At 45.0% G+C, this 21,561-nt stretch overlaps 1 protein-coding gene across 1 annotated transcript in view; it reads right to left on the reverse strand.

Annotated features, from left to right (window-relative positions):
* Positions 1 to 4,388: 4,388 nt before the first annotated feature.
* Positions 4,389 to 21,561, reverse strand: part of LOC143430382 (uncharacterized) — a 62,924-nt gene continuing 45,751 nt past the window's right edge. Inside the window, exons 2-15 of the mRNA XM_076906621.1 lie at positions 17,756 to 18,108; positions 15,376 to 15,585; positions 13,487 to 13,615; positions 11,217 to 11,342; positions 10,532 to 10,891; positions 10,333 to 10,422; positions 9,296 to 9,796; positions 8,072 to 8,598; positions 7,492 to 7,687; positions 7,271 to 7,432; positions 6,958 to 7,194; positions 6,691 to 6,880; positions 5,943 to 6,617; positions 4,389 to 5,711 (exon numbers count right to left, since the gene is read on the reverse strand). Of these exons, the coding sequence (XP_076762736.1) occupies positions 5,488 to 5,711; positions 5,943 to 6,617; positions 6,691 to 6,880; positions 6,958 to 7,194; positions 7,271 to 7,432; positions 7,492 to 7,687; positions 8,072 to 8,598; positions 9,296 to 9,796; positions 10,333 to 10,422; positions 10,532 to 10,891; positions 11,217 to 11,342; positions 13,487 to 13,615; positions 15,376 to 15,585; positions 17,756 to 18,058 (3,930 nt within the window). The 5' untranslated portion in view covers positions 18,059 to 18,108 and the 3' untranslated portion in view covers positions 4,389 to 5,487. The remainder of the gene's footprint in view (positions 5,712 to 5,942; positions 6,618 to 6,690; positions 6,881 to 6,957; positions 7,195 to 7,270; positions 7,433 to 7,491; positions 7,688 to 8,071; positions 8,599 to 9,295; positions 9,797 to 10,332; positions 10,423 to 10,531; positions 10,892 to 11,216; positions 11,343 to 13,486; positions 13,616 to 15,375; positions 15,586 to 17,755; positions 18,109 to 21,561) is intronic.

The following is a 21,561-nucleotide window of genomic DNA, read 5'->3' on the forward strand; positions in this document are numbered from 1 at the left end:
CATTGCTGCATAAATTGCACGAATTAACAGAGAGAACGTTTGTGCATCCGCCTTCAACGATGAAGTTAAGTGTACTTTAAGAGAAGATTAGATAGTTCGTTTTAATTAAACGATACGATTGATGATGACTTTTCTGCGAATAAATCTTTGTTTCTTCTATTCGTTGAAATGTTCGCGTCGCTATCAACCCTCTGGTACGAGACGACTAACCTTGTTTGTCATGAATGCAATTCTCTATATAAAAGTTTATTAAGATTTGCAGCATTAGATGCCATGTACTAAATGGAGATATGCAAATCCTGGGGCAATTAACATCTATATATTCTACTAATAATAAGAGAGATATAAATAAACGTCGATCGACAAGGACAAACTCTTCGAACAGTTTATTATTACATCTTGCTTTCGGTTGAAAGTGAACTCGGGTAACATTTTTGCACACGTCTCTCGCCGCTTGAATTACAACAAGGATACAAATAGAAGAATCAAATTTAAAAAGATTCAAAATAACACAGCGGTAGAAAGTCGAACGAAAGAGTTCAAGGCGGGTCCTTGGGCAGGATTTACGAGAACGAGAGATGCTGGACAAGTAGAACGGAAGTCGACTGCAGATTTAAAAGGATAAACTCAAGTGCAAGTTTAATTGTTGTTCCTGCAACAGCTTACCTTGCCGCAGGCGATCTGTACCATTTCGAAAGTGATCGCGAATAATGATCTACATACCATAAAACTAGAAAATGATCCCAGTAGAATTCAGACGATGTCAGGCGATCCTCGCCGCGAAGAACGAACGAGGCTTGATATCCTAAAATGGCTTTATTAACTCTTAACTTTACACGTGTTTAATATGCGGTACTTGTCGAAGATATCTGTATATGCGTGTGTCTCTGTGTGTGTATGCACGTGTGTGAATGTCTCACGTAACGTTTCCTTCATTCGTCGTCGACGACACATCAGACACGATCCAATTTTCGATCCCGTGGACCGAATGTAGGACGAAATTCTCCCTGGCCCGAGCTCCCTTCGTCCAGGTTCCGTCGTCACCGCCATTGCGGACAAAAATAATTCGCGAGTCCTCCCAGTCGACGCGTATCGTCGTTACATACCAAAAAATGTGTACAAGAAATTCCTTGCGACGCGATTATCGTCTCTCCTCCCCCGTGGAACTTTTTCTTCCCCCTCGCTCGTGTCCATCGGGAATCGATCAAATTCTACGTTCTTCCTGCGTTCTATTAACTTCTTGTTCTTTGATCTTGTCCTTCTTTCCTCGACCTTCGTTCTCTTTGTACAAAATACTTTCGAACCACCCTCCCTCGCCCTTTTTTCTTCTCTCATCGTGGACCAAGAAGAAAGTGAATTCCAGAGGTCTCTCAGCTGCCCACATCGGAAAAGAATTTACTTCGTACACGAGAATCAATATCGATACGAGAGATGTCTCTTCGTCTCGAAGAATTTTGATCTTCTTCGATCTTTAAGCGTCTCGTTGGTATCGAAAGAAATTGTGCACGCGAATCAAGTACAATTGCTTTGATACTGTATGTAGTAAATTGTTCTCGCAATGTATGTGAATGCACATTGATATGGGTGTCGATGTATTCATTGCGTGTGTGTTAACGTATTCGTGAGTTAATCCGCGCAATTTTTAACGCACAATAATCGAACATTTAAGTATGTTTGTCTGAGTAATTTGCGAGCTAAGTATATTGGTCTTTGGAATTCTCAGGCTCCGTGTAGCGATAGGAAAATTCAACAAGATCTTTTCTAGTAAAATTGTACGAAATTACTTGTATCAACAGTTAATATCTTTCGCACATAACTTCTTGCACCCCTTTTTTTAGACAAAAGTTCTGTTGGTATTTGTTGTTGGTACCTGATACCTGGAAATTTGCCAAAATTATATTTTCTCTGCTGCGAATTACTCGCGCAAATATACTTGTGTGCATTAAAAATTACAAGTTACGGATTAAAACACGTATACGTGTACACGTTCCTCTTCGAATTCCCTCGAGTGTCTTCAGCCTTCGTAAGTGAACCGCGATCGAGCCTTGTTCAACATTCGACAGTCCCCAAATCTCCCCTTTTCCATTCTCCCTCTGACATCTTCGTCGTCTTATAAATATCGTACACGGATATCATACATAATGGTCGTTTCCACCAAACGTAACGCAATTGCAACGCACGAGAGTTACGCGTACAGCGATGATATGATTAGAAGCGCGATATGAGTGTTGCGCTTGCTTATCGCAGATCAGGGACCGGATATTCGTAAGAAGCCATCATCAAACAATCCATCGAGCATGGTCACGCACGATCGAACCTCGTCCACGGATCGAGCCTCCTTTGTACAGTTTTTTTTCTATATTTTTTTCACGTAAAAAAAGGTCTCTCTCTCTCTCTCTCTTTTTTTTTCAAAGGTAATGCTCGAGCATGGATCGTTCCGTCGATTCGCGACGCTTCGATTTCCTTGAACAACGGATACGCGCTAAAACCTGCGATACAAAAATAGAAAACACACGGAGGTTTCTAATTCGCGCGATTATCGCGGCGAGTCTGCAACAATACCGTGTACGGTTCGCGTGAACGCAATAAATCTCGTTTGAATAACGCGGATAATCGGTTACGCCAGCGCTCTGCGACAAACAAGACGCGATGAGAAAGGGTCCAAGTGATAGTCGCGTGTTAATATACTTAAATCATCTACGTTATAAAGACGTGAATTAATAGTAATATATATTATATCGTTACTTTTAGGTTGCATACGAAACATCCGTTTATCATTCTACATACATAATTGTCATCGTATCATTCACACGAGGTCTCGACATAGGAGTGACCTCAAATTTGCAGATTCGTCAGCTACCTGTTCGCGAAGGGGTGGATGAACGGAGCCTCCAAATTCGAGGTGTTGTACGCGATAGATATCGTGCTTTCTCTTCTTTTTTTTTTTGTTCCACTCGATTTTTTTTTTTTTCTTTGTATATATCTCGTCCCGTTCCCCCGTCGTTCGCGCCATTTCCTTCCTCGTTTAAAAAATATCAGGAAACTATTTCCGAGGTATCGAAGAAACGGCAGCGCCTTACATTACCCGTATCCTGTATATCGAAAAAATTCTGGTTCGGGTGTTCAGTTCGTGTTTCCCCTCCCGTTTTATTCGTTCACACGGAAATCAGTCGTGGTGTTCGTTTTCAACAGAGCAGAGCCGGTTGGATCGTACAAAATGATCATTATAAAAAACGTGCGCACCCTCTTAGCCCGCGAAGGGTGTATACGGGGTGTCCGCGCCATATTTCTCTTTGATACACATTAAAAGGTAGGTCTTGTCACTTTGTTCTCCTCTCGGTTCCCTTTATTCCTCCATATTTAATCCCATTTATTTTTTTTTTTTTTTTTTGTATCGTTTCTGCATTAAATAGTTAGTACTTTTGTTTGGCTTGGTAACTATGTAAATTCTAAATTAAATTAAGCCTTCGACGGGTGGTAAAAATTACGTAAAGCTTCCTTCCTTTTCTCTTTTTTTTTTGCGAACCACAAAAAAAATATATAACAAAAGCATCGGACGATAGTCTTGGGGTGTGATTGTTAAAAGAGTCTTAACAGTAATTTGTCAGATTACCTGCTGTTTGTCCTATTGTGCGTGAAACGAACAAAAAGGGCTTTCTGTACAGTGCGAGACAGAGGGTAAGTAAAAATAAAAGGGGTGGTTATACTTGTATAAAGAGCAAGATAAGTGTAAATGCTATGACAGCGGGTCTGGCAGTGTTCTCGTACGACGTAGACGTAAGTGACTGCATCAGACTGTCTATCGAACGACAAATAGGTAATATACATATTTATATTTATATATATATTTATATTTGTATATATTATCATTAGTTTCCCTTTTATTCTGCATGGCCTACAGCGCCAATGGAAGCATTTTGCTGTCACTCTGCAAATGGCATATCGCGCGAACAGATACAATTCGATTAAGTTATGTTCTTTTCTTTTCATTCCATCTTTTAAAAAAAATCCCTAACTTCTCCTTAACGTTAATCGTTTAAGTCTGACGAAGTCGTTCGTCGGATGGGCCAGTTCGATAAAAAGTCGCGGAATACTCGAAAAAGTTCCAAGCGGTTCTCGATATTCCGATCTTCCTCTTGCACGTGACTTGTACGGACAGTGTAAAAAAAGAGGCTCGAACGATTGGCGATAAAAAGAAACTGTCTCGTCCGACGACGAGTTTTCGTGTTTTTTTTTTTTTTTTTTTTTTTTTAATATTATTAATTTTTTTTTCATCTGGCAGCGTTACGCGTTGTAGGTACGTTGTAAGATTCGTTAAGTCCATAGTCCTTGATACTTGGAGACCGCATTTTTTTTACGCTTTTCCTTTTTTTTTCCCCTTTCTCTCATTAATAGTAAACTGCTTTAAGTCGTAGAACCATTTATAGTACGTGTTCCTCTTCGTTCACAGCAGGATACTCTTATTGCTTAAAAAATGGCACTGATATTACTGAAATATTTAACGAGTATCGTTGCTGCATATACACACACCGAACTCTCCGTGCTACGCGTATCATCGTTATCGAATAAAATACATCTCGCCACCCCCTACCCCCAAAACGACTGGCTGGTTCTACAAGTTCCTCATTTCCTTCCCTTTCCCCCCCCCCTCATCGTAAACCTAAAACCTAAAAAATATCCGCTCATACCCGATCGGAGTATGCAGTGAATCATTCTCCTCTTACTCTCGCTCGCTCTCTCTTTCTCTCTCTTTCTACAGTTTGAATTCGTTACGGAAAGGCAACGCGTGATTTGTAAAATCCCATTACACTCCCTAGAAAAAGTTTTCCCAGTGAACTGATTAAAGTACATACACGTTCGACGATTAAAAAGTACATTCGTTTCGTTCAAAATAGGAAAAAGAAATAAAAAAAAAAAAAAAAATAGTAAAACGTGAACGGAAATAGAAGAAAAAAAAGAGAGAAACTCGAGGAGACGAGTTCCCATCGGCTCGTTCCCTCGTCCTTCTCTTCCCTTAAATTACGTTATACAACCGCGGATAAATAGCGACGAGTGAGTATACATGTACATATAGATAATAACGTTACAAAAAACAAAAAAGTAAGTAAAAGTGGGCGTTGGACTTCTTTTTTTTTCGTTTTTTCTTTTTTCGTTTTTTGGCGTGAGACTTCTCGCGAACACCGATCTCTCGTCTTCTCTCTCGTTTCGCGGTGCCGATTGAATGTGTGTTACTGGATCGAATGCCGGGACGAACGAAAGCGTGTTTCTTGTTATTTCTTTTTTTTTTTCCGTTTTCTTCCGTTTTTTTTTTCTGTTTTTTGCTGCTTTTTACTTAAGATTGTTGTATGCGTTCAGAGGTCCACAGTTGTCGGCGTTTACGGCGATCTGAGGTTTCTTCTGATAGCTGGTTTGGTTTTGCGCGTGTATTGGGGAGTCTCCGAGCATCGCTAGCATATATTTGCGCGTGGGCGAGTGGACTGTATTTTGTTAGGGTGGCACGTATGGCGGCGGTTTCCTGTACGTGGGGGTGGGTTTTGGGCGATTCTGACGGTTCGTCTCGCGATTAGTGGCGAACGGCGGCGGGGGTTGATACGGCTCCTCAGAGTTCTCTTTGGGCAGCATCGGGACGTCCGCGCCATCCTCTGCTTTCTGATACTCTGGCGGCGGTAGCGGTGGCTTCTCTTCCTTCAGAATGACGGGAGACTTGTTACCTGTAACAAACCAAAAAACAACTCGAATAAAAAGAATTACATTCTGCGCCACATATCATCGATCATCTACTATAAACGACGATGTCTCTCGTTACAGCAGAAGTTACACCGCTACCAAAAACAAGTTCACTTCCGTTCCCCTCTCAAATCCAACCATTCAAACTCAACTCATAGAAGAAAGATTCCACCCCATCTTATCTGTAAAGGAACTCGCGTGAATTAAGTCTGTACCTGGGTCTGGTTTCTCGTCCAGTTCGTCCTGGAAAATGACAGGTATCCCCTTGTTCCGGAAACTCTGCCTCTCGTCGTCCTGCTCGCTGACGCTCATCTTCCCGCTACGCCTTCGTCTGTAGAGGACGCAGGCGACGATGCCAGCCGAGATGAGCATCACTGAGATGATTATTGCTGGCAGGACGAACGTGATAAGATAGTCGTCGTGGAACGCGCCAACCGAGGTGGAGTCGTCTATGGGTGGGGCGTTGTTGTTGGGCGAATGAAGGTCCGTCAGTTCGCCAAGGCAGATGCCCATGGGGATCACCGTGATCTGTTTCACGGGGAACTTGGGCCCCATGATGTCGAGGACCTCGTCAGTGACGGATCGACTGTGGTCCTTCACCAGCACTGATCGCAGTTTGCTGATTTCCTCGTTGGCGCAATACGAGGTGGGCAGGGTTCTGTTGTGCCACGTGATCACTGTGCTACCATTTGATATACTGTGCAACGAAATCGCGTTGGTATCCTTATCTTTGTAGAGATCGCGCAGTTTCTCGATGAAGTTCCGCTTCTGGAGCGCGGAATGGGCGAACGACTCGTAAGGGATGTCCAGAGTCATGGAGAACTCCACCGTGTGGTGAACGAAGGGTGCTGGGTGGACCACTACGACTAGGCCATCTGTGGCGCTCGCGCCTGCAACGAGTTCGCCAGCAAGTTTACAACCGGTTTGTTCGAGTCAAAGTTATACACGAGTAGCTTGGTTTACCTTCTTTGTCGGTAACGACTAATTGATACTGCTTGCGTCCAACGTCGCTACGCATTGGCACTCCGTAGAATTCTTGGTTCTTGCTGTCGAACTGCAACCACTCCCGCGGCTGGATGGGCTTGCGTTCGACGGTCAACAGAGACATTTGCAGGTTCCTCGCGGAACCATCTTGCGCGTCATAGAAAGTGTCCTGGAATAGCAGTTTCACGTTAATTATCGTGTTCATATCGAAGCGTACATTGTTTGTATTATATTTATGCGACGTACCTCTGGCACTTTGAATACGAGTAACTGACCAACAGTAGCGTTGACAAGGTCTACCTGGTTCCTTGGCAGCGGCGCCATGTTTTGTTTAGGCTTTTGCGTAGAAACTTTTGGTACCTCCGGACGATTCATATTCTCGCACTGTCCGATACCTTGATAGACTACTAGTTCCACTTTGATCTTAGGCGCGAGAAGCTCCCTCAACGCGTGACTGGGATTGCCCATTTCGTTCGTCAGGACCTGAACGATAAGAGTATTGTATTATTCGTACACAGAGAATATCTGGAGTCGTGATAAAAACTGAAAAGCCACTCACTCCAAGCAGGTCGTAGATGTACTGTTCAGGACACTCGCTGCTTCTGGGCAAACTGTCGTTGGTCCAAGTGAAGATCGCTTCATCGTTATTGATGTCAACCGATCTGACGGTGATGTGTCTGGTGTCGCTGTCTCCGTACAACGTGGCTAATTTTCGGATCACCTACGAAGCGATCGAATATTAATTAAACGAATGCGATCTTAGCTACGAGAGAAGAGTACCTCCAGCTCCCAGTCGATGTTCGTCGGGAACTCGGATCGCTTCTCGATCCTCAGGTGAATGCTGAACTTGTGGTTCACGCTGCGACTGAGTTTATGCTGTTGCACGTGTATATCCAGCCTGTCAGTGACGTTCGATCCCTCTCTGTCAGTGGCAACCAATTCGTAGTTCCAGGTAGAGATATCGTTCTCCAGTGGCCTGTGCAATGACAGTCGATCAAAAATTCAGCACGCCACGCACGGTAATACAACCCAGTCTAGACACCCTTCGCGTGTCCCTGCTTTCTTTTTCTATTCCCCTTGCGCACGATGTTCCACTATTGTCAGGAAAATCGTGCGATAATAGAGAAAGAAGTAGGGAACTATGACACGCCACGATACCCAAATCTAGGTCACCCATGCTTTTTATACTTATGCATCGAATGCAATCGATGACCCTGAACTCTCCGCACAGTTGGTTTTAATTAAAGACGAGGGAAGCAATCGTATTGGTTTTCGCGGCATACAGTTATAACATTTACAACCTTGAGTCCCTATCTTTAATTCGTTCAACAACGAACCAGTTTCGTACGATTACACTTACAATCCGTAAACCTCTTGAGTGTTCTGATTGAATTGCAGCCAATGGCTGGGCTTCAACGGCGCTCCTTGAAGGTACAACTGCAATTTCAGATGTCTGGTGTCCCCGTCCTCGAAATCGGTGAATGTGTTCGCTGGTATGACGTAGCTCAACGGTTTCCCAGCAGTGACCGCTATCTTCTTCAGCCTCTTGTCTTGTCTTGGCGCGAAGTTCGGAACTCCGTAGCTGACGGTCTCCGTGGTTGGTCTGGGCGGTTCAGTGGCAGCGGTGGTCGGTGCTGGGGTGGTAGTGGTCGTGGTACTGGTCGTAGTAGTGGTGGTTGGGGCCATGGTGGTAGTGGTGGTGGTGGTGGTGGTTGTGGTGGTTGTGGTCGGTGTCGTTCTCGTCTGTGTCATTGTTGTGACGGGTGGTGCGGTGGCATTCGCGACGAACGCGGTGGTTGTGATCGTGGTGGTGGTGTTCGTGGGTGCTGTGACGGGTAACAGAGTGGCGGACTGTCTCGTCGTGGGCATTGACGACGGTTCCGTCGGCTGAAGGCAGAAAACAGACGTTTCAGCGATAGTTTTACGGCTTGATCGTAAACTTTTGATACGACGACGCATCAAGAAAAGAGAGATCTCGCTATGATAATCAGGTGATGGTGCGGAAGGATCGCGCGTAATTATCTTTTCAGAGGCTGTTAAAGCGTTGAATTACATCTCTGAGAACGTACATTGCAAGTGGCGTCGAGTGAAGTATCCCACGATTAACATTGACGAGCAAACTCGTATCGAATCAACTGAGCTCTGCGATCAGCATCAACGCTGAAACTCGTCTCACTCAATTACACTGTACGTTCATCCTAAACCGCGACTTAACTTACCCACAAATATATATACAAGCGACTAAAAATGAGATTCGCATAGTATCGCATAAAACACGAGACACTTTGTCGAGAGAAATTCCAACGCGTGATCATCATCCGTCTCGCTGTCTAACAGTCTTCGTAAACGCTTAAACGCTTAATTACACGTCCAATGTATCCCTCGAACGGAAATGAATGCACGCGCGATCCTTCGCAGCGCATCACACGCACGAACAAGGACGGACAGCTTTTTAGATGGGGTGTGATATACGTAACGGCCTATCGTATTTGGCATACTAAAGCGACAGACTAAACGTGAACCGATTCTATGCGTAGCACGGACTATCGTACAAACGAGGAAGCTGAAAGCATCGAAGCATTACCTCTTCCGTGGTGACATTAACAGTACCACCGGTGACGTCCGTTTCCATCCTGTCGACGATGGTGGTTGGCACTGTTCCGGTCGCAGCAGCGATGGTCACAGTGGTGCTAGACTGAGGAACTATTACCGAAGGAGGGATGGTGGTGAGTTCTGGTGTAGTGACGGATGAGACGTTTAGAGATTCGTTGTTCTCCGTGTATCTGGTATTCTTCGTCGAATCTTCGGTGGTTTCCGGCGTCTCCGTGGTCGAGGGTACAATCACGGTCGGCGCGACGCTTGCTGTTGTGGTATCAACTGTTGTTGTGCTCGTTGTTGTGCTGGCAGTAGTGCTAGTGCCCGTTGACGACTGTGGTTGTTGGGTTGTTGTTGTTGTTGTTGATGTTGTAGTTGATGTTGTTGTTGTCGAAGGAGTTGTAGAGGTCGTCGTGGTGGTGGTTGTTGTTGTTGGTGGTGGTGGTGGTGGAGTTGTTGATGGTGGTGATGTAAGTTCAGTGGTTGTTGTCTGCGAAATCGTTAGTAGATGCGATTGTACGGCACGAAAAACTTTGTTAGTTACATTATGAGGGGAGCGAAGAAGATGTACAAAAGTTGAGCGGAGAGAAAGAGATACATAAATATACGTGTATAGATATGTGGCTCTTCTCTCTCTCTCTCTTTCTCTCGCAGGCTTTCGTTTCTGTAACGACTGTGAGATATCAATTGCATTGAGGCGCTTTCTATACATCGATCGATACTGCCTAAAACGGCATAGAGATTGGCATTAGGTCGGCATTGGACACGCAGTCACCCACAGCTAGACTAAAGTATTTTAAGCGCAACGATTCCCTTAAAGCGGTTTGCATGGCGAATGAAGGACAGAGACAATAAGAATATTTCAACGAAAGCCAGTTATATATATATATATGTATATATAGCGATGTCTTTTCTTTTTTCTCGTGTTTCTCTCGTTTTCGATCTTTCTGCTCAAGTCGAATCTTTTCTCGTCTCGGAAAAGGTGATCGATCGCACGACTCGGTTCAGCCTCGTTTCGATACTTACGGTCGACGTGTTGTCCGTCACGGTTCTGTTCGTTGCGACCCTTGAATTCGGCTGATTATCCACTGGAATGATGTCGCCTATCTCCTCAGTCTAAACATACCCGCAAGCAATATTAAACTTCCACGAATACATACACAAAATTCTTTTCGCGCAAAATCGAAACACGGAAATGCTAAGAAAGGTATGAATTCTCGCTTACGTTCCAATCGATTGGTCCCTCTCCGTGATGATGCCTGTGAGGATGTTCCGACAGCAGGTTACTTTCGAATCGAGGGATGGTATCCGGCATAAACGTTGGCTGGACATCGTCGTCTCCGTCTTCCTCCTCCTCCTCATCGTACTCGTCCGCGTAATCGTCGTAATTCTCGTCGTAATCATCCGGACTGTCCCCAGAACCGGCCTCCCTCCTGTTCCTCAGCAGCGGAGTGGAATCAGTCTTCACGCGCCAGAAAAGAACCGGAAGCTGCATCACCTCGGCCAGTGTGCCGTCTTTTGCTTGCTCTCGCAGGTGCTTCACCAGATCTGTCTGATGCCGCCATAAATGACCGTCGCAGCCGACCTACCAACACAATTCAGACGTGCTAGATTAGTTTTCGTTGTCGCTATTTCTTCTCTCGATGCACAGAAAAAGGATACGTTGGTTTTAATTTGCGATATCTATTTTCTTAATTTCTCCCTTTTTAGTTTAAACTAGTAAAGTTTAAAAATAAATAGACGATAATATAGTACAGATTAATTTCGTTTGTCTAGTATTTTTAAATCGAGGAAGGTGTAAAATATTGAGATGAAAAGTTCTGAAAAAATTCGATGAAACTGAAAGAAAAGCACTGAACGATCGCGTTCGAATAACAAAAGGGAATAAGCAACAGTTTCGAAATGTTTACCTGCCACTGGATCGCCGTGAGGTGTTTCTCTTTCCTGTGTTTCACGTTCCCAGGCCCGCTGAGTATCACCGAGGAATCAGCGTTCAAATTATCCTTGGCGCTTTGCGGGTGCATCGAAAACGCGCTCTGAAATTCAAATCCTCTCTGAATACTGGATCGCAGAGAGCGACGGCGACGGCGGGGCTGTTATTACGGAAACGTAAGCTGCAACGGAAATACCAGCGACCCCAGCCCCCGATTTCAATTACGCCGACCACTCTAATCACGCGGAAAATAGATTTTCGATCGGGAAAAATTCAGCGCGACGCAATTAAATCATCCCCCCGGATGGTGGAGGACGGTAGATTGAATTTGCGTAACCGATTCGATTATTCCGACAAAATGAATCCCCTCCGACGTGGCAATTCCCAGTGGTTTAACGAACGGTTCCACGTTTCGAGGATTCGCCATCGTCGTACCGGAGACGTTCGAATACGGATCGTTAACGAAACCATCGTCTTGTCCAGCGTTAACCCATTCAAAACTTTCAATTTACATTGTTCGTCGAAGTTAATAAAATTAACGAAGATTACATTTCACCACTTTCAAACGTTCTACGTGTAAATATCAGAGAGGACCGCGGTTGCAGAGAAAATATTGAAAAATCGTAATTCCACTTTAAAATTCCTGTGGAAAGTGGCAACAATATCCGGAAGAGGTAAATATAATTAAGTCTCCTCTGTGTAATTCCGCAAATCCCCGCATTTTCTATTCAAAATATCATTTGCATTCTCCGTATTCCACCTCGCTCGAGTTTCCCGACAAGAGGGGCCATAAAAACTGCACACTCCATTCCGTGCGATATCAAAGGCAACGCGGAAGGAAAAATTGGACACAATGTCGCCTCTGAAATATGCTAAGGAAATAAGGGAAAGAAAGATCCTGTCGGATGAAAAAAAGATCGTCCCGAGGAAAGAATTCCTTGTAACACCGGGTATATCTCGCGAAGCAGGGATTACTCCCCGTAAAATCGAGTCGAAAGTACGAAAGAAAGTTCCCCTCGCACGAGGTTCAATACTTCAGATCGTACATCGATACTTTCAGAAGGAGAAATTTACTCGACGTCGCTTCGCTCGACAGGCGGATAAGATAACGCAAAGAGAGCGTGCAATATCCATTTCGATCTCTGAGAACTCGACACGCTTGAGAATCGCCTTTAATCATACGACCAAGCATTTAAAGTGTCGTCGTAAAATAAAAAAAAAAAAAGAGAAGAGGAGGTGTTGAATGCGCTGAAATGAACGTAAACGAAGCGTACCAGCGCGCGTATTATTGCGATATCATTCTGAACGCGAAGGGTAACGTGTTTCTTGGCGATTAAATTAATTAAGAATTCCCTGGCTGCTGTGCGGAGGCACAGCGGGTCCGTTGAAAAGCGTCCAATTTATGGCTCGCCGGAAGCCCGCCACTCGACATGGCCACACCGAAAGTTGAACATTTCCCGTATTATGTCGAGGGCCACGATGCATCTTCCATTCTGCGGCTGTGGCGTCTCTGGCCATCCGAACGTCGTAAAGTTTCATCCCTCGTAAAGAAGCGACGCGTTTCACCCTAACAAACTTTCATCAAATATTCTTCCACCGGAACGGCGCTACTTCCGCCGCCGCCAGGCAGCTACCAGGAATTAGGACACCCTCGCGAGCCACTCGGACAATTTCTCGTATCCCCTCGCCCCCTAATTAAAATCCCGCTCGACTGCTGGGCTTGTTAATGAACCGCGAAACTACGAATTCGTGGTACCAACGTGCTCGAGTGCAATCGACTCGCGAGAGATACTCTTTACCGCGGCAGGGTAATTTTTAGAAGTGATTATTTTCTATGGAGAGAGAGATCGCGGTGGTCCCAACGAGCGTTGCCAGCTTTGCAGGGAATTGGTTAAGTGGGTTAGCGTTTAGCCACTCTTAATTGCTGTACACAGGCTCTCATCGAGTTAATCCCGTGGAAGTACCGATGGCACGAGTACTCGTGTTTCTTTCAAAGTCAAAATGTAATTATTGTAGTAAGAAAATAATAAAAATATGATGATAAAAAATTCGAAAGTTAATAAAATGTTCGAGCAATTGGTGGATCGATTTTGACTTTGAACTTCTAACGAGACTTGGTAAGAAAATAATAAAAATATCGTGACGATGGAAAATTCGAAAGTTAACAAGTTGACTTTTGAAATTCGAACGATTTTTAACTCGAGACTTCCACTGAATGAAGAAACGATCGTCTAAATGATATCGTACCACGTGCAGTCCCAAAAATCCTGCCAGGTTCTCGATGGTGTTGACCCTCGTGGGCGGCGAGAGGTTGTCGAACCTCGCGTCCAGCAGTATCGTCAGCAGCGTCTGTTCCTCGCCGTCGTCGCAGTGCGTCTGAAAAACGAAACACGCCCCATTTCAGCCGGCTGGCGAACGGTGTCACGGTGCGAAACCACGACGAATTAAGGGCGGCGCGACGACGATACGAACAGTTGCGCGATGACGCACAACGCGAAGGATTATCAATTGGTATCAATCAGCGACGTCTACCATGCTAATTCCACGGAGTGATTTAAACGCCGCCGCGATCGCGTTTCATCCCACGAGAGACGCGAGGCGGCGAATAAATATCCCCGTTCGAATCGTTCGTCAGAGCCGTTCTTTTTTTTTTTTTTACGTCGAGAAACCTCGCCAAGATTTATAACATCGCACCAATTGTCGCGCGGAGATCGGTTGGGTTTCGGTTTGGATATTTGATTCGCGAGTTGCAACTTCGTGCAGATCAGTCGAGTGATTTAAATTGTCACTCGATCGAATTTCAATTTCACGATTTTACGTTAACATCGATTCGAGGTGTATTCGCACGATTCAGACGCGAAAGTCGAGGGTTAAACAAAAGTTGGCGACTTTCTATCTGAAAATGGAGTGCACTTTCGAAACGTTCAGTTCGAAACGGGGAGTCAGCATCGCGAATCGACGGACGCCCGCGTTGAAATCGAATTTACCCGGTTAATTAATCGTCGCTAAACTGGAGAGAGAAAAATGGCGGCCGATCGCAGCCCAGATCGCTCGTAGCGACAAGATAAACGAGCTAATTTGCCCGGGCGATTTAACGAGCGGCGAATTCAGGCGAATTAATTATCGAGCCGCCGAAAATCGGCCGGATCCGATTAAAATGATCAACGCGGGAACGCGCAAAAGTCAAACCTCCACGACCGATATGCCGCTTGTTGCCCGATCGTGCGACGAAACCGATTAACGCGGCAATTGATTTACCGCTTCATTAACAGCTTCGACTGGGCGACCGAGTTTAGCGACAAACGATCGGACTGTGACGAACCCTGCCAACCGATCACTCGGTTCTAATCGACGACAATCTATCGCGATTAAACGCGTATCTATTCTCTCAACTGTTCGACGCTGACTCGAGAAGAAACTTTAAATTTCTTCTCACGTGAAACTTTGCAAAATCGTTTCGCTAAAAATGATACAAAAACTAAAGAATTTACTTTATCAAAATCACTGTTCCCCGTTTTTTTATTATTGCATTTGGAAATTTCATACGTTGCGCAAGGATCCTGCTAATCGACGACGATCGATCGCGATTAAACGCGTATCTATTCTCTCAGCTGCTCGACGCTGGTTCAAAACTTTAACTTTCATCTCAGGTGAAACTCTACGAAATTATTTCGCCAAAAATGGCACAAAGACTAAAGAAATTCACTTTATCAAATCCACTATCCCCATTTCTTCCTCTCGCGTTTGGAAATTTCATACGTTCCGCAAAATTGCATTACACGATTCTCGAGGATCGTTTGGTATCATCTCTCGATGCCATTGCACCGCGCAGTACCGTTATCGATAAGAGGATGCGTTCCATAAGAAGGTGACTCCTGAGGAAAGACAGGAAAAGGAAGGGTAACTTCGCGACCATCGATGCGAGAAGTATGTGCTACACGCGAAGTTCGCCAACAGGTTACAAATCGCGGCGATTAATCCTCGCGGTGGCAGAGCCAGGGGGTACCTGTTGTTCGCTCAGGAGCCGGTTGAACCGCTGCCAACGGAATGCTTCCGTCGTTAACGATAAGCCTGGCAACGGTACTCGAATGCCTCTGCCAGGAGACGTCTGAGTGTCTCGCGCTTAAAAGTCTTACCTTTCCGTCCCTGTGCTTCAGTTCCTCGTACTTTTCAGGGACCACTTGCACGACGAACAGGTCCTTCGCCGTGTCGTCGTGCTTACCAAACACCTTCACGCTCAGTCGGTGGCTGCCAACGTCCTTCTTCGTCGGGATGCCCATCAGGGTCGACGCTGCGTCGTCCCAATACAGCCATCGCAGCAACTTGTTTCCGTTTGGATCGAACAGCTGTAGTCGAAACAGACAGACAGAGGATTCGAAATGAGATCGACGAACCTTTAACTTGAAAATTGATGGAGTTACGCAGACTATATTTGCACGTATGTTATTTAATTTCCTCTTTTTCTTTTCTATTCGATAGCTTAGTTCTAAACGATGGGTTTAAGGTCGTTTCTACGAGTTTCGTTTGGGTTACGAGTCTCACAACAGTCAGACAGAGGGTTCGAAATGAGATCGACGAACCTTTAACTTGAAAATTGATGGAGTTACGCAGACTATATTTGCACGTATGTTATTTAATTTCCTCTTTTTCTTCTCTTTTCGATAGCTTAGTTCTAAACGATGGGTTTAAGGTCGTTTCTACGAGTTTCGTTTCGGTTACGAGTCTCACGTCTTAGCTCCTCGCTTGAGCTAACAATTTTTTCTCGCCTCGCGATGGATCCAACGGCTACGAGGCGTTGTTTGAACTTCGTTGCCAACGCGGAGAAAGCGCGCGATTCTGTTTCGACCTCTCGTGCTAAAAGGATCTTCGCAGTGCCCCGTGAACAAACAGCGATTGCGTAACGAGTGCGAATTGCGCGAATTGCCGGAACGATCGGTAAAAAGTTGCTGACGTAACGAGGAACGATCGAGTCTGCGAAAAAGCTGGCTGGAACTTTGGAAACCGATCGGACGCGACTCACGTTTTTGCTCTCTTATTTTTCTCACACGTTAGGTTCGCGAGTTTACGCTGCTGAAATTTAATTCCTCGACGAAAGGAATGTCACGAACGCAGCTTTTATTTTTGGACGATGCTGGTTGCATTTTATGGACAGGCGTCTGGACGCTTGAATCGGTTGGGGGCGATTGCTCGTTTATCGTTGATGGGAAACGCGTATCGACGCTAGCAGCTGTAGCAATTACACTCGAATTATCTAATTTCCTTTGAGACCATCGCCACGTCTTCAAGATCAATATTAAATTCTAATTAGCTACAAATATTACATGTCTGTGCGTCTCTGCGAGTATTAACGTAAATTCATGGGCTTGAAAATGGAATTAGAGACACAAAATCTGCACAGAGATTTATTTTACCTTCTAAACGTTGTAATATACGATGTACTGTAAATGTTTTACGTGTATTTTCATATACCATAAAAACATCCTGTCTCTAAGTTACTGTTATTTAATATGTTAATCGACCACTTCTTAAATGCCTTTTACTTTGATGCCTTTTTCTCTCGCGTCAACTGTAATGATTAGGCGTCGAGGATGAACGATGGACGAGATTCCAAGCGAGTTTCCAGCCGCGTAGCCGGCAAATTGAATCAAGGATATGGATTCCAGGCTCTGTTGGCACAGTCAACAAAAGGAAGTAAACGAAAGGCGGCATTACGTACGTCAGGATCAAGGTACGAAAATTGGCGGCAGTCCAGCGTTTACTCCTGGAACTCTGTCCTCTTTTTCTCGTTCGACAAAAATTAAAGCGCAACTGCTCGTCGCAACGTTACACGAACGAACCAATATCTACGCGTTAAGTCAGTTTATTTCGATAAAAAGAATCGTCTATAATTATCTCGTCGAATAATTCGTTCCGCGGAATACGAAACTAGCTGATCGACTATGGAAGTGATACAAAGTGTTCTCAGAACGCTATTCATAATATACCATGTATCTCGTAACGATTTATTGCTTCAACCTGTGTTTCTCTAATAGAATACAGCCTGCCGCCCACGTGCGTTCCCGATTAGCGAAAACAATGCTCGCTACCAAATGACGAAAAGCAAGCATTACCCACCCACATCTGTTTCAGGCATCGCGGTGATGATGTCACTGTTTGCGTCTGATAGCCATGGTTTAATAACATATCCCGTGTGAAATGGGTCATGATAAATAATGTCCGTATATAAATGACATTTCGAGATTCCATTCAACTCTGTTTCAACCTAAACATATTCAAACAAACTACCCCTACTTGAACTTTCCATCAGACACAACTAAAAACGCGTCTTCTATGATTTCAAAATCGATAGAATTACTTCCTATTTAATTACGAAGCAAAACTGACGCGTCAGCAATTGAAAGGCGGTCGAAGGGTTGAATCGAGGGTGGTCGAACGTGCGAGATCGCTGCGAGAGTCTGTTGGCGATCGTCCAACCACGTGGACGATCGTAATGGAAAAAGAGCAGGTGTTTCTCACCTCGTAGTAGTCCTCTGGACCACTGAACGATTCCCTGTGGACCCTGAGCTTGAGCACGTGGCCGACTGGCACGACTACGTGTGGCACGTTGGGCAGCCTCTCGAGGTGGTGCCTCTCACGAGGGTGGTGTTTCTGCTCGTGCCAGCTGTCCCTGCGCTCGTCGTAGCGACGGCTGACCACCGTGGCCGCGGTGCTGCTGCTCTCTTCGCCAACGTCGTCGAACACCAGGTCGTCCTCCTGCAGGTTCAGGCCAAGCACCGCGGGCAGCAGGAGGAAGCACGCGAGGACGTAAGGATTCTTCATCTTGCGGGGGAGATCTCCTCGAGCGCTGCTATCATATCATGCTGGAGTACCTGGAATCAGACGAGGTGATACGATGTTAGATTAGCGATCATTTGAATTTGGATTTATTAGCAACTTCGAAGAGAGAGAATCTTTACTTTCGTTGGTGCTTTGAGTTTAATTCTTTGCACAGAATATATCGTGGACGATAGCAAACTGATATGTTTAAAAAATGAGATAACAGGAGAGGCAATGTCAGATTATGTAATATATCGAAACGTTTCGCGATATCAGTTTTATTTTAGCGAAACCGCAATCTTTTTCAGGTTTCTGAACTTTAAAGTCAGTTTTTTATCGGATTAACAATACAAGGTTACTGTTTGCTAAGTTGTGGGTGCTTTATCGACACCTTGATTCTGTCCGATTGATCCGATCGCGCGTCCGTCCAGCTGAAAGTCTCAGCTCGGAACTGATAAAGCAACGGAGGAGCGGCGCGTTCAATGGACGTCCCCCACTTTGGCGGTACGAAAATAATAATGATAACAGCGGTCTGCTATGTCGCATAGAATCACGTACGCGTATTGTGACATCGAGTTCCATGTTTGATTGCTCATTAAATATCATCACGCGTTGTTGTATCATACTCTAAACATATACCCGGACCAGCGCGCCTTATCAGCAAGTATCGGCCATCGAAGCCAGGATCGAACCAGTAAAAAGCCATTTTGACCTAATCGAACTTTTGTTGTCTTTTGATTTTTACGAAAACTCGAGCTTTCTTATTTTAACAACTCTAACAATTCTAACAACTCTCAACTCTAACTCGAAGAATTCCAAAATGCGATTTTTTTTTATCGAAGATTCAATTCTTGATTAATAAAAAATCTGAATATTCGATATCGCAACAAGATTGGACGTTTAACAAGATAATCCTCGCGAGATCGATAGAAACGAACGAAGGGGTGGTGGCGATTAAACGAGTTTCTCAGCTCGTAGGTCATATCGAGCGCGCTCCTTTCGATCGAGCCACGGTTTTGTCGACGATAGTCCCACGGGTATTTAAAACAGCAGGGACAATGGAGCGTTTTTCGCGAGGCACGCCCGAAATGCATCCAGCAGCCGGCCAATGATACCCAATAAAGGCTTCCATGCCGTTTTTATTCCCCCTTATTGCTTGCTCCGTCGAGGATCGCGCCGTTAATTGGCGTAGCTGGACAATGAGGACCTCTGCGGTCGAGTCGAACGTCGGACGACGCTTTCACGGGGAAATAAACCAGCTGGGCTCAGCCATGATCCTTTTCATTCGCGTTAATTCCACTGTTAACGGAAAGCTTCGAAGGCGGTCCCTGCGAGTTCGTCGATCGCTCGATTCAGTCATCGAAAAACAGGTCTCTCGCGTGTATACTTCGCGATCTTCATTCACGTCGATCCTCACGTCAGCATTTATTTATACAGAGTTTCGAGTAACCACGACTCTCGAGATTTATTAATGGCAAAAGTCGATCGAGAGAGACTCGCGATCTCTGTCGTTCACGAAGATACGAGTCGACTTGTTTGCGAACCACCCCAAATGACGCACCGCGTTTTATAGTAAACGCGATAGCACAATTGACGATGGACCGCAACAATGCTGCATTGTGACACAGCCGTGACCCTTCTGTTCCTCCAGATAAACCCAGCCATTCTGATCCCATGGATCGTGGTTAAAAAAAATCGACATCGATGACCTATATCGAATATAACGAACGCAGATAAATCTGTCGTTAATTGCGAATCACCAACAGCTCCTATCTGACTAATTAACATCGACTAATTGATTCCTCGCGTCACTCATTCACGCGTTTCGAAATCCTTTTACAATCCAGATTTTATTTCTACAATAAAAGAAGGAATTGCAGTCGATAGGAAAATTGAAGCTAATAATTGCCACGATAAACGAAACAAGTTTTCGCGTACACGTTCGATGCTGTCAGCGCTACGAAACTTCAAGTTTAATCACCTACGAGTGCCATAAATCATGCATTACAGAAATTTATCCATATTACGATAACACGGGAACGATAACGAATTTCGTAGTCTAATGGAAACTGGCTGATGATCCGCTCAATGGGCGAAACAATTACGCGGGCGTAAATTATTCGCCTCTGGTAATAACAACGCGGTGGAATCCCAAATGGAAGCACGGTCGGACGGGTTTATAAATCGAGTTACACGTTAATCGAAAGGAGGGCGACGCAATTTACTGGCCGGTTCTAGGAAACGCTGAAGACGGCCAACGGTACCAGAAGGCTTTGTCGTAGGTGGAGACAATCGAGTTTGCGTCCGCGTTTACATACGTCTCTCCGGAGCTTTTATAGCCGACGTTGTTCAACTGCCTCCGCTGTCTTACCAGCTGTCTTGCCAGCATAAACATTCCACCGTTACTTGTCTATCGAGTAAGAAACTTGAAACAGCAGGAAATTCATCACATCGCGGCGTTCACCACTTTTTATTCGAGTTTAAAATATCCCACGACTTAGCATCGAACGCTGGTGCCTCTAATTATTCCAAAAGGGGGTGTAAAATGGATGGAAAAATTATGGCGGTTGTCCAACGCGCGATGCGAAGTGTAAGGAGGCTTAGTGAAGTGTTTATGGAGCTCATCCATTCAATTGCGACGTGAAAAATGAAAATGGAAGGGAGGAAATTGTTGCACCCACGATGAAGAACATTGCACGGGGGTTCGACGCATTATTAGTCGACTGGTTATTTTAGAACGCGATTCAGTTTGATTCCTCGACGACGAGGACGTGGATTATGATGCCATTCAACGTGCTATTGTTCTCCATCAAAGGTTACGAGGAATGATCGAACAGCACTCGGTTGTTCGCTGTACAAAGCGACGAGCCGATGGGAAATGAGTCGTACCGTGTGCTTATTAGGAAACTGACAGCTGATTGGGGTAATTCGAACGATTCACACTTATACGAACTTCTATTCTTCTAATCTCACCAATTAATCCGATGTAATTATTACTTCTACTGCTGGCAATTTCATGCAATTTCATGGAATTTATTTTCAAGCAAGCTAGAACGTATCAATCTTCTAACCACGAAACAACTTGCTCCCGACCTAACATTAACCATCCAAGAAAGAAATAAAATGTTACAAGACTCTACGTCTGCAGAAATCGTTCGAAACTCTCCTTACCAGACCCACGTCCATCGATCAATCGCACCTGTTCGAAGGAGGGATGAAAAGTCGCGAGGGTCAAGAAGGAATCGAAGGCACGCGAGTTCGAACACCTCGCGAATGAGTGCACGCGTGCACAGCAAAGCGCAGCTTGGCGTCCGTCGAGGACTCTGAGCGCAGAGCGGAAACGCGCCAAGCCAGGGTGAGTCGATACCCCGCCGCTCCTCGATGGAACGCGTCTGATCGAAGCAACATGTGTCCGCCGCTGCATCGATCCATCGCGTTTTTTCTTCGCTGGGAGAAAGAGAAGCTGGTCGTTCGCTCTTTGATCTTCGCGTTCGATGCTTTGACGA

The sequence above is a fragment of the Xylocopa sonorina genome, chromosome 13 (assembly GCF_050948175.1).
Source record: "Xylocopa sonorina isolate GNS202 chromosome 13, iyXylSono1_principal, whole genome shotgun sequence".
Classification (NCBI taxonomy): domain Eukaryota; kingdom Metazoa; phylum Arthropoda; class Insecta; order Hymenoptera; family Apidae; genus Xylocopa; species Xylocopa sonorina.